This window comes from Anopheles arabiensis, chromosome 3, assembly GCF_016920715.1.
Source record: "Anopheles arabiensis isolate DONGOLA chromosome 3, AaraD3, whole genome shotgun sequence".
NCBI lineage: Eukaryota > Metazoa > Arthropoda > Insecta > Diptera > Culicidae > Anopheles > Anopheles arabiensis.
This window is the reverse complement of record NC_053518.1, coordinates 46,417,010-46,430,256: the sequence shown is the minus strand read 5'-3', so window position 1 is coordinate 46,430,256 and position 13,247 is coordinate 46,417,010. Positions and strand designations below refer to the sequence as shown.

Genomic DNA, 13,247 nt, shown 5'->3' with positions numbered 1-13,247 from the left:
TACCGGCAAATACTGTACACTAGGGACGAGATGAGGAAGTCGATTTTTAAGAAGCGTTCCCGTCCTTCCAACATCCCAGTGACGTCACTGATGAAAGGTCACCGGGCATCACCGTGTCGTAAAGGCGTAATAAAACTCCTGATTCTACTGCTACTGGTAGACAGAGAGAGAGAGAGAGAGAGAGAGAGAGAGAGAGAGAGAAAAAAAGAACGCCGGAAGGAAGATTGGTCGATTGTCGGACAATTTGTCGCGCTAGGGAAGGGCGGAGACGGTAAACAGGGGAAGAAACCGGTGTGGCAATGAAACGTGTTCAATGTTCAATGGGCGTGCAGGATAGATGTCAGTCAACGTAAATGAGATATAACCAGATCCGTTCAGAGCCTCAATGTACGGAAAGTACGCCAACGCCGTACACTGATGATAAAAAGAGGCAAGGTGAACGAGAGCAGTCCCATTTTAGACTCTAGTGCTATGAAAAAAGAAGGAAACATACAGCTAAAGTTGAATCAATGTAGAACCATACAATTTACATTGAGTACATAATTACACGTAAATTATATCGCGCAAAGGTTAGCGAAAACATAAACCAAGAAAAAAACTCCACGTTTTTTGTATAAAAACAAAAACCTCAACTGTTTCAAACGTAGAAAATTTTTACTTAATTTTTTAACATCTTATATTGTGAACTCAGTTCACACACCCGCTTTGCGATTTAATTTCACATGTCGCAATCTACAATTGAGCCATCATCAACGCGACGAACATCAAACCAACACTGCAGACACTCAACCGCATGGCGTATGTGGGGTGGCGTATTGATGTATTGATCGATCGCGAGTACCGAGAACGGAGACGATAAATTCATTATCGAAGTGATTCAACTGAATTCATTACGGCTTCCGGTTGGTTGCATCGTAACCATCGTCCTGGTAGAACACTGCACGATGGTTGTTGTACTGCACGATGCAAGTTTAGAAATGTGGTTGCATTTAAAAATTACATGAAATATCTTATGTAACATTGCATTTAATATTTCAGTATTTTTTTTTTATTTAGAACGATGTTAATAATTAAAGGCTATTAGTATTACACATAAGTTAATGAGTTAATAAGTTAATCAATCTAGTACCGTTCCACTTGAATAAAAAAAAGTTAATGAATGAATGTAGTTACAATGTCAATCAACGAAAAAAATAATAGAAAATGTTAATGTTAAAATATTAATTACTATATTAATAACTATTTTCGATGGCTTTTGTTGCCAATCAAAAATGCTTGAAATAAGAAATTTAGATTTATTTTTGTTAGAGCTTTTGATCTTAAAGTTAATTCATAGATTCCTCTTTAGTAGTACTTCAATAGTTAAGCACTTTATTCTTTTTATTTTAATGCTGTAATGCCAGCCAAACAAAATGTTGATTGTGATTGAACAATAATTAGACAACTTTTATTGGTATATTTTTTCAAATGCTTTGTTCAATTGTCATTTTTTACACACTGCAGGATATTCCGCTTAACAAATGGTTCTTTCTTTGAAGGAACGACGCGTGTTTGTCCATTAGTTTAAAACAGGATCGATTCTATTCGACATTTCATTTTGAAGCAAATAAGCAAATGACAAAATCATTCTTTACATACATTGCAAACTATAATTACACTAACAATAATACATACAACTCATTCAAAAATATAGATAAAAGAAACGTAGAACTGCGAGCTGATTTGTACTAGCAAAAGTGTTCAAACATATCGTTAAACTAAATTCACTACTCTTCGTCCAGATGTTTGTAATGTAATTGTAATTATTCACAGTAAACGATGAAAGTGTACCTTTTTGCATGCATTTCAACCGATGAAAAATTCGATCCTTCAAAATATGAAAAAGCCCCAACACAGACAACCTTCATAACTGTTCGCTTTTCAGCCAAACAACTGGGCTGAATGTCGTGGAAAATTGTGGGCGGATCCTAAATCCGAGTTCGATTACGAATGGTAGTGTGTGTAGAAATAGCAAATAGTAGTAGTAGTAGTAGTAGCAGTACTCGAGGTGGTGGTATTAGCGACAGTATTGGTAGTAGTGATGGAAATACTGTGAATCTCGTGTCCATGAAAGTGATTTTGTTCTCTTCTGTCGCTTACTGCAATCAACGATGTTGGCTCCGATTTTTATGAATAATGGGGACACAGGTGCTTGATTCCCGGAAACGTGAAAGCTGGTATTAAAAAAAAAAAAACAAAGATTATACAAACATATGTAGCCTCAAGCAGACATCCAATGGATGGTTGAGATCGAAACCAGAACTACTGTTAACCATAGTTGTTGCTCTGCATTCCTTTGTGGTCCTGTTTCCCCGCTATCTATTCCATATCGGCCGGCGGTTCACATTCCAGTGGTATGCTTTCCCCAAATCATAACAGGGAGGATCAAATATACATAAACATGTCGCTAGGAGGCCGGGTGCCGCACCCGTACCTGATACTAGGGCGAGGCAAGTCTTGGCGACACAATCAAATGTTATTGTTTGCGGTTGAGATTTCCTGCCATTTTTTTTTGTTTTCTTCCAATGGCTGCATGCAAAATAAGCTTCCGCGATAGCATGATATAAGAACGCGCGCAAACATTCAAGCGACTGCTACATGATGCGCCGTTCCTGTCGGACGACTCTTGCTCGTCTCTAATGAACACTTGACGACAGTTAGATGATGCTACTTCCAGGAAAGCCGTAGCAATAGTTTCGTAAACCGTACACTTGCTTCTAACCCTTTGTCCGTGCATTTTGTCTGGGCTCTGGGATGGTAACAAGATAGCGAACACACACACACACACAAAAATGTGACGATAGGAACAGGCCGTCGAATCAACAGGGAGTTGCTTAATGAGTGAAGTTTTGCGAAATAATTCCAATTGGAGCTACATTTATTAAATGTCGCTTGTATGCATAAGCAATCTATTTCATATAATAATCCATTGAAAAAAAAATTGCATGTTTTGTTTTAGAAATGGGCTGGATAATGTTCCGAATAGATTCATGAATGTGCGAGGATGATCACCACCACTGTTTCGGGTTTGAATGAGGTATAAAGTACATTTGAGATCCATTAAAATATTGTTTAAATTGGCGACGGTTTTTCTTTTTAGCGATCTACCTGCCCCATCGCAGCAATGTGAACCATAATTAATGTTTATAAACTGTTTAAAATTAATGGTGAGAATTCCATTCCCCAGCAATGGCGCGCAAAGTAGTAGTAACCGCGCAACGTTGAAAAATATGGGACACTCTTCGCTAAGACGGCCAATTATTCGTAAGATATCTGATGAACTTACACACCTTCTTTGAGGTTGCCGTGCCGCCATTTAGTATCCCGTGGCAGAAAATGAGAAAAGCTAGGACCATCGGAAGGGGAGGCTTGCTTTCAAAATGAGGGTAGCGCACTATCTGATTGCGATTATTCAAATTGACTGCAAGCACCGGACATAATTCATTTCCTAAGGAGACTTAATTGTAAATTTATAGACTTGTCTTGAATATAATTTTCTTCGCACCTCTCAGGCTGCGCCTTAGTTGGTGACATTGGAAATAAAATCGGATTTGTATGTGATGATATGATAGCTGCTTGCTGCTACCCGGTGGTGTTGCTTATAGTCATAAGAATGTATTGTTCGTTTTAAGCAATATAGTGAGACATGCTAGGAGAACATCGTATACAAGCTTAAATCAAATCTAGAGGGAATAAAATTTAGATCCATTCTTTATAAAATATGATTTTCAGGATATAACTATACCGCAAATCATTCTTTCAGAAAAGTTTACATGATTAGAATTATAAGCTCAGCGTATTCATAAAAAAATAATGATTGTAATAGCAGTTGAAGTTGCTACATAGAATGTCATCAAAGACAAATTTTCCTACAAGAAGATTCTAAGTGATGAATATATATGGGGCCTCGATGCCCTAGTAGCCATCAAGCTTCAGTTATGGGTGGAACGGTGAGCGATGTGATTTAACAGGGTTTGAGGTTGATTGATGAGCTAGTCTCGTGGTACAATCGTCAACTCGTACGACTTAACAACATGCCCGTCATATGTTCAAGCCCCGGAGTCAGTCCCGTGTGCCTCCATAAGTAGGGGACTGACTATCCTGCTATGGGTAAAATCAATACGTCACTGAATGCCAAACCTACTAATGGTACAGGTAGAGGCAGGCCTTGACCGACAACGGTTGCTGTGATAAGACGAAGAAGAGGATGATTGAGTACTCAGTGGGAAAGGAATTCTCTCTTTCAGTAGGACCCCGAGATCCAGAATACCAGCGATCTCCTCCTACCTCCCCTTTGCATCCATCGTTACCTAGCCACCCCAAATGGTCAAAAATTCGACTTGATCGAAGCACGTGTGCCTTTCATCAGTTGGCCTAGGCTTTTAGTTTAATCTGAACTAATGTATAATTGCATGTTCAACTAATTCGTATAGATTTGATCGTTATTGTTGTGATTTTCTTTGTTTAATTAATAAGCTTGATCAAGTTGAGTTGAAACAACTATTCACAGACCACAAAACCACAAAAATCACTATAAGCTTCAAATAGAATACCCCCTAACACACATTTTTACTGCTCACAAGATGACAATGTGTACACCCGAGGTCATTTTTATTTCACCAATATTAAAATGTGCCCCCTAGTGATGATGATAAAACTCAACCAGCTCATATATCTTGATGTTTGTGATCAACATCCTTCATAAAATTAAGAAATTAAAAAAAAATTAAATTATTAAAAGACAAATTCCCACAACAAAAGTCAGATATTCCTACTGTCATTCTTTATGACAAAAGTAATGACCACAGGGCGCGAACGTAGTGCTGCGTACGTAAATTGTTTTTCTTTTCACACATCGAAAAAGGACCGTGCAGTGGTGGAAATCCTTGTTTTCGGTCGTTGGATTCGGTTTTCCGATGTATTTCTTGATTTTTCTGGCTAGATGAAGCTAACTATGGAAAACCAGGTACGTATTACAGTGTGACCAAGCGCACTTGGCGCCTTTCGGTACGAAACGGCACGTGCGATTTTTGGCGACAGAAAGTAAACATTTGCAGGCAGTGAAATAGAATAATGTTCTCGTTTTGCTCCCGTGCCTACAGAATCGACGATGGACCGTGCAATGGTTGCTGGGGTTAGTGACCCTCATGCTGGTGGTTGGGCACTGTTCGGCGTTCTACGTTCCCGGCGTAGCCCCGGTAGAGTTTAAAAAGGGGCAAAAAATTGATGTGAAAGCCGTCAAAATGACCAGCACCCACACGCAGCTGCCGTACGAGTATTACTCATTGCAGCTATGCTTGCCAAAGAACGGCACGTTTGTGTACAAGAGTGAAAATCTCGGCGAAGTGCTTCGCGGTGATCGGATCGTCAACACACCGTACGAAGTGCGGATGGCGGAAAACGTCCAATGCAAGCTGCTATGCAATGCCAAGGATCGGCCTATGAACTGGGACCACGAGCAATCGGCCAAGGTGGCTGAACGCATTCGCCATGAATACTTTGTCCATTTGTATGTATCGAATTGCATTTAGCCGTGCTGCAAGTCTGTGTTTAAATTAATATACTTTTTTTCTCCTAGGATCATTGATAATCTTCCAGTGGCCACAAAGTTTGTGAATCCAGATACGATGGAACTACAGTTCGATCATGGATACCGTCTAGGGCAAACCAATGGGCCAAACGTGTTTATCAACAATCATTTAAGATTCCGATTGTTTTACCATCTTCACAGCGAGTAAGTTGAAACATCCAATTTAAGAATCAATCGTGCCTAAAAAACTCAGCTGTCTTTTCTACAGAAATCAATATCGCGTGGTAGGCTTCGAGGTGGAAACGCTTTCGATCAGTAAAAATTCGCTCTCTTTCGATGGTGATACTTGCATTTTCCCGGACAATCCCAAACCACAAGCGGTAACACCGAACGGTAGGACGGAGCTATACTTCACCTACTCAGTAGTTTGGCAAGAATCTTCCGTAAAGTGGGCCTCCCGGTGGGATATATATCTTGGCATGAACGACGTGCAAATTCACTGGTTCAGCATCATCAACTCGCTCGTTGTGGTCTTTTTCCTGTCAGGTAATTAACATTGATTGCTTTGATCGATTAGTTTTGTGGTGGACTAAACTGTTACTGTTTTTGTTGCGGTTTCAGGAATACTCACGATGATTATGGTACGTACACTGCGCAGAGATATTGCCAAATACAACACCGATGATAGCATTAGCATCGAGGATACATTAGAAGAAACCGGATGGAAGCTGGTCCATGGAGACGTGTTCCGCCCGCCCCGATATCCAAGGCTTTTTGCGGCTGTTATTGGCAGCGGAATACAGATATTTTTCATGGCACTCATCACCATCTGTAAGTAACATGGTCGCTCATATGAGGTGGAACTTCTTATACTACTGCTAACCTTTCCTTATTGCCAGTTATTGCAATGCTTGGAATGCTGTCACCCTCTTCCCGGGGAGCGCTAATGACGGCTGGCATCATGCTGTACGTGTTTATGGGTCTAATTGCTGGCTACTTTTCGGCTCGGCTGTACAAAACGATGAAAGGACGCAACTGGGAACGAGCGGCCTTCCTCACGGCCACCTTTTACCCGGGATTGGTCTTTGGTACCTGTTTCTTTTTGAACTTTTTCATCTGGGATAAAGACTCGAGCGGTGCCGTTCCGTTCGGTACGATGGTTGCGCTGTTGCTGCTGTGGTTCGGCATATCGTTACCGTTGGTGTATTTGGGCTACTATTTCGGCTACCGCAAACAAGCCTATCAGCACCCGGTGCGTACGAACATGATTCCTCGTCAGATACCCCATCAGCATTGGTACATGAACGTCGGTTTGTGTATTTTGATGGCCGGCATACTACCGTTCGGAGCCGTGTTTATCGAGCTGTTCTTCATATTCTCGGCAATCTGGCAGAATCAGTTCTACTATCTGTTCGGGTTCTTGTTTCTGGTGTTTTGCATACTGGTCGTGAGTTGTTCACAAATATCAATAGTAATGACGTACTTCCAGTTATGTGCCGAGGTAAGTGTAATACACACATGAACGCAGCGTGTAGTTTATTGATTTTTTGATCGCATTTACCATCTCACACAGGATTACCGATGGTGGTGGAGAAGTTTTATCGTTTCCGGAGGATCTGCCGTGTACATACTGTTCTATAGTATATTTTATTTCTTCACAAAACTCGAAATAACGGAATTCATACCAACGCTACTATATTTGGGATACACAGGTAAGTAGAGCTATCAAAGTGTATTGATCCATTCATTCTTAAGTGCATAAGAGCGCAACCGTTAACTATTTTTAATCCTTGTTCATCAGGTCTCATGGTTGTAACGTTTTACATCCTCACTGGTACGATAGGATTTTTCGCTGCGTACAGCTTTATCAGAAAAATATATGGAGCTGTAAAAATTGATTAAACAAACATTAAGGGCACAGTTTTCGTTTCAACAATTTTTAATTTAAATCAGTTGCTACTCATAACTTTCACTTTTAACGTAATGAAATTCAGAAAATGCGATGCCACTACTAACTTTTTAGCCCTCAACGCCGGAAATCTTTTTTGTGATAGTACATCGAACATACCGGATGCAGTTCAATTTTTAGCGCGTAAGATCAACTCGAACGAAGAAGCACTTAACGCATTGGAAACGAATGGATTAAACGACAAGACTCTTCTCGAGTAAAGGATAAACGTTTCATGTACGTTGAGTAGGTGCAGCTGTCATAGACCAAAATCCAAACGAAATGAATGGTGAGTGTCGTGTTTCGATACAAGTAATGTTATACATATTTGCTATGCGTCATCCATGTACGGCCATTGTTGCTGGACAAACTTAGTTCAGTTGACAAACGCTCTGGGCAGACAGACAGACAGACAGACAGACAGATACGCCCAGACAATCGGTTATCAGTTTGCTGAAATAATGATAAACTATCATTTACATCTACATGAAATTACGTCAAGACTCTGCAATTTTAGTTAGTTGTATGATATGCTAAGACTAAATGTAACTAAACGATGAAATAGATAAATAAATCACAGTCTTGAATGAGTAGTACGAGCTTTTACACATCTTAAGCAAAGTAGCAAAAAGCAAAAAAGAAGCATCGAAAAATAAGCAACATGATCACTTCAACTAGTTTTTCTCAGTTTGAAGAATTGTTGATAACGATGCATTCCGATCCTCTTGGAGCTATTGATTCTTGCAACGATTTCTCTACTTCATCCTCATATTTCAACGCATGGCTTTTCGGCTACGATATGTCCCCAAAATAACATCATCTTTCATGTCTTCCACTAACCGATTATCCTGAATGCTTGCCTATACATTGCATCTCCAATGTACTTTCAACGGCCACGAGCTGCACCGATTCAAATGTTTTCCATTTTTGACGTTTGAACTGTCAACGTCGGTGTCTCGAAAGGCGCACATGGTGAAAAAGCGGCAACGTCGGTGCTGTCCTGAATATTTGTGTTATGCTGTGTGTACAAACAAGAAAGACTTCCCCGCCGATAGTGCCCGTGAATATATCGATGGTCAACTGGAAGTTGAATGTTGCGTCTCGCAAAAGCCTCGATTACCTTCATCCGACGCTGCCCACAAACACGTGTTTTAGCCAGTGCATGTAGTGCCAATATGAAATACTTGAACGTAGCAGAGAAAAATGATGCAGCGAAAACGATTGCCGGTTTGTTGTCGCGAGGATCGTCTCAAAGGGTGAGTTGTCGCATAGTTGACCTTGTGCTGTGAGCATGTTAATGTGTGGATTTTATTCATTTCCCCAGAGAGAAGGATACTCGCCGTACAACAAAATATACGAATTCAGCTACAATCTGCACGGTCAAAGCATCCAAATGATAATGACATCCGTATCGGGCCATCTGTTGACACACGAGTTTTTACCCAGCTTCCGCGGCTGGCACAGCTGCAGCCCGGAGGATCTGTTCGACGCACCGGTACGAAAAAATTGCCCGGAACAGTATGAAAAAATCAAGAAAACCCTCGAACGAGAGGTACGCGGTTGCTCAGCCCTCATCATCTGGACCGATTGCGATCGAGAGGGTGAAAACATTGGCTACGAAATCATTGAGGTGTGTCGTGCGGTGAAACCACAGCTGCGAGTTTTTCGGGCAAAATTTTCCGAAATCACTGCACCATCGATAAAGCGCGCGATTGAAAACCTGGTCCAGCCGGATGCTCGACAAAATGATGCAGTTAATGTGCGCAGTGAGCTTGATCTGCGCATTGGGGCCGCATTTACCCGGTTTCAAACGTTGCGGTTGCAGAAATCATTCCCCCAAGACATATCGAATAATCTGGTCTCTTATGGGAGCTGCCAGATACCGACGCTTGGCTTTGTAGCCCAACGGTACAAGGAAATTGAAAATTTTATACCCCAGACGTTTTGGAAAATCAAGCGTAAGTAATGATTCATACAACGGCAAGTGTCCATAATATTAATTCAAAATCCACTCATTTCAGTCACACACACGATCGATGAATTAACGGTTGAATTTCATTGGTCGCGAAATCGGCTCTTCGACAAGCAGTGCTGTGAAGCATATCTGATGCTTTGCCAAACCAATCCGACCGCGAAAGTGGTGAACGTTACGCAGAAGCCGAAAAACAAATGGCGCCCCACGCCGATGGATACGGTAGAGTTGGAGAAATTGGGCTCCAGGAAACTAAAAATGAATGCCAAGCAAGTGATGACTATTGCGGAAAAACTGTACACCCAAGGTGAGTGGTTGCGATAATCAGTAACGAACTCAATTTTCAAACGAAATGGTCCATTTTTTCAGGTATCATCAGCTATCCGCGCACTGAAACCAACATGTTTACTGGCGATATGAAGCTAGCGCCACTAGTGCAAGCTCAAGTTGCCAGTGATCAGTGGGGCTCGTTTGCGGAAAAGGTGCTCCAGTGGGGTGTCAATCCGAGGAACGGGAAAAAGTCCGATCAAGCCCATCCTCCCATACATCCCACCAAACTACCGACCAATCTCTCCGGCGATGAATGGCGCGTGTACGAGCTAATAGCGCGACACTTCCTTGCTTGCGTCAGCCGCGATGCAACCGGTTCCGAGACGATCGTAAACGTAGTCGTTGCCGAGGAGGAAGAATTTACCGCTTCAGGGCTTTGCATTCACGAGCGAAATTATCTCGAGGTTTACCCGTACGATCGGTGGAATGCGAAGGAAATACACTCCTACCAGGTCGGACATACGTTCGAGCCGACCGAGTTGGGATTGCACGAAGGCTCGACGACGGCACCGAACATGCTGACCGAGGCGGATCTGATTGCGCTGATGGAGAAGCACGGCATCGGTACAGACGCAACGCACGCTGAGCACATCAACACGATCAAGGAGCGTGGCTACATCGGTGAACGGGATCGTGGATTTCTGGTGCCCGGTACGCTTGGCATGGGGTTGGTAGAAGGGTACGAAATGATGGAACTACGCTTGGCCCATCCCGAGCTCCGAGCGGGTCTCGAAGCCGACCTAAAGCTGGTATGCGAAGGCCGTAAAAATCCCAACGACGTGCTAGCGGAGCAAATTGCCAAGTACAAGGAAGTGTACCGAATCATGTCCCAGAAGGCAAGAGCGCTCGATAGAGCGATGGGACAGCGGTTGAACCAAACGCCGCAAGAACCACCGCCAGATTCGGGTGCATCGGCTGCAACCGCCACCGGCTCCGCACTAATGCGAGAGGTCTGCAAATGTCCAAAATGTGGCCACAAGATGTGCCTTCGAACGAAGCGCGATTCCTCCGGGTACTATCTCGGTTGTGTCGCCTTTCCTGAGTGCAGGAACAACATCTGGTTCGACGATTCGATGCGTGAAATCAACGTGCTCGACGACACTTGTGCCCGATGTGGCAGCAAAAAGATGACGGTCAAGTTTCGCAGTGTACGCTTTTATGCCCTGCTTCAAAGCACGGACATGGACGAGTATCAGTTTTGTATCGTGTGCGATGACAAGTTTCGAAACTTATTTAACATTAACGAGTCCAGCGTTCGCGTCGCGGCCGGTGCACGCTCATCATCGAATACGACTGCTGTACCTGTGGCCCAACCTGCTCGTAGCTCGACCAGTACCTGGGGTACCGGGAATCAAAGCGAACGACGTCCAGCTAACACTGCACACAACACAACCAGCAGTGGAATTGGACGGTCGAACAGCTCGGCAGGCTCATCATCGTCTTGGGGAACGGGACAATCCACGAGCAACAATTGGGGCGGAAGTCAATCGTCTAACCGTGGCGGTGGATCATCCACCACTACCTGGGGAAAACCAGCGAACAATCGAGCGGATGGTCCAGCTAAAAAGGGTGGTGGATTTGGCGATGCGGGAGGCGCGAAGCAAAATTCCTGGCACAATCCTTCAAATAGCTCACGCGTTGGCATAGGCGATGAGGACGGAGAAGTTATGTGCCGTTGTGGTACGCCGGCATCACGTTTCACGGTGAAGAAGGACGGACCGAACAAGGGAAGGCCTTTCTTTAGCTGTCCCAATCAGGCAAGCTCCTGTGGGTTCTTCAAATGGGGCGATGAAAACATGCCTCCAGCTTCGTCGAATAATGGCGGGACGGGCGGAGGATCGGTCAGTTGGGGCTCTGGTGGCGTCAGTAACAGTGGATCGAGCTGGGGACGCAGCAGCAATGACACTACCAGTAAAACATCCAGAACGACTCGAAAGTGTGGCCTTTGTCGGCAGGAAGGACACACGAAAAACAAGTGTCCACAGCGTGGGGAATCAACAGATTTTTGAGCCAATAAAGCAGAAATGTGTATCATTTTAATCAGCGTTTTCTCAACAGATCTCCTAGTTGCATGGCTGCGATCATACCTACTGGGCCGTACTTATTCCGTTAGGGTGGGGCCCTATCTCTCTAGATCCCTTCGTGCCTCAACCGGTGTCCATCAAGGCAGCAATCTGGGACTCTTACTATTTGTCCTTTACATAAATTATGTTCCCACGATCCTTCCTGGGGATAATAATCTGCTCTACGCGGACGACACCAAAATCTTTCGGCAAATCCAGGAACCAGACGAACATCGGATACTCCAGGCTTCACTGGAAGACTTCGATAACTGGTGCACGCGAAACTCCTTAACCATTTGTGTTGATAAGAGTGTTACCAGCACCTTCAGCCGATCGCGCTCTCCAGTGCATTTCGACTACGCGCTAAATGGGCAAACTTTGCAGAGAGCCGATTGTGTCAAGGACTTGGGTGTTTTCGTAAACGCAAAACTTTGAGCAACACCTTGATCACGTTGTGACAAGATGCAGTCAATTGCTAGGTTTAGTCGTTAACATGACTCGCGAGCTCTCTGACCTAATCTGCACCAAAACTCTTTATTGTGCTCTTATTCGGTCAGTGCTGGAGTATGGCAGCGTTGTGTGGTGGCCCTCCTCTGCTTGGGGGGTTCCGCGTTTGGAGTCCATCCAGCGTAGGGCTAACCGTTTCGCGCTCCTTTCGTGGGGGAGCAACAATGACTACACGACAAGGTGTTTTTTGCCCGACTTACCCCAACTCGACGGCCGGATACGAAATGCTAGGCTGGCTTTCATCGTTGGGCTTCTCAACGATAGCATCGATTGTCCGGCTGCAAGAACCCTCCGCCCTCGGGCGATGCTGGCCATCCCGGAGACAAGGACCGCCTTCGCCTCCCGAGACCCGTTCTTGCGCATATGTCTTGCTCTGATTGCGGCATCTGTTGCGTATGAGCCCGGCATGACGATAGCAAATGTGTTGAGTCGCATTAATTTTCTTCGCGCATCTCATCTGAGTCTTTAGCGTCCTTGTTATTATTGTGTAAAAGCGTGTGACTATGTAAAAAATATATGTTATATTCGTATTGTACTCCTACATATATCGAGTAGGCTTATGAGGTCCGTCGATCATTTAAAAAATATACAAAAAACAGAGTCTCAGACTTTCAATCCTTTTTTTATGGGTATACTAACCGTCTTACTACCAGAAGCTTTGCTGGGCAAGGATTAAACCCCTACGCGAAGCAAGCCCCTGCGTAGGGCTGACTGTGGTGTGCTTTCTAGAGCACAGCCATGATTCCGATCCGACTATTGTTGGTCAGGCTTCGAACCATTTGTTCCGCCGGAATCAGGCAGAATCGGAGTCACTGATTCCGTCACACTTGCTCGACACAGGCTCGAAAAAGGCGCGCT

General features: G+C 43.8%; 2 protein-coding genes across 2 annotated transcripts; both read left to right on the top strand.

The window, feature by feature from the left end:
- Positions 1-4,849: 4,849 nt before the first annotated feature.
- On the top strand, positions 4,850-8,110 carry LOC120902185 (transmembrane 9 superfamily member 4). Its single transcript, XM_040310732.1, has 8 exons — positions 4,850-5,005; positions 5,142-5,548; positions 5,618-5,773; positions 5,838-6,115; positions 6,191-6,400; positions 6,469-7,070; positions 7,143-7,281; positions 7,371-8,110. The coding sequence occupies exons 1-8, from the start codon at positions 4,982-4,984 to the stop codon at positions 7,469-7,471; spliced, it is 1,917 nt and encodes a 638-aa protein (XP_040166666.1). The 5' UTR covers positions 4,850-4,981; the 3' UTR covers positions 7,472-8,110.
- A 190-nt stretch (positions 8,111-8,300) lies between these two features.
- Positions 8,301-11,859, top strand: LOC120902184 (DNA topoisomerase 3-alpha). Its single transcript, XM_040310731.1, has 4 exons — positions 8,301-8,773; positions 8,842-9,475; positions 9,539-9,796; positions 9,859-11,859. Exons 1-4 carry the CDS (start codon positions 8,609-8,611, stop codon positions 11,826-11,828), a joined length of 3,027 nt encoding a protein of 1,008 aa, XP_040166665.1. The 5' UTR covers positions 8,301-8,608; the 3' UTR covers positions 11,829-11,859.
- Positions 11,860-13,247: the final 1,388 nt, after the last annotated feature.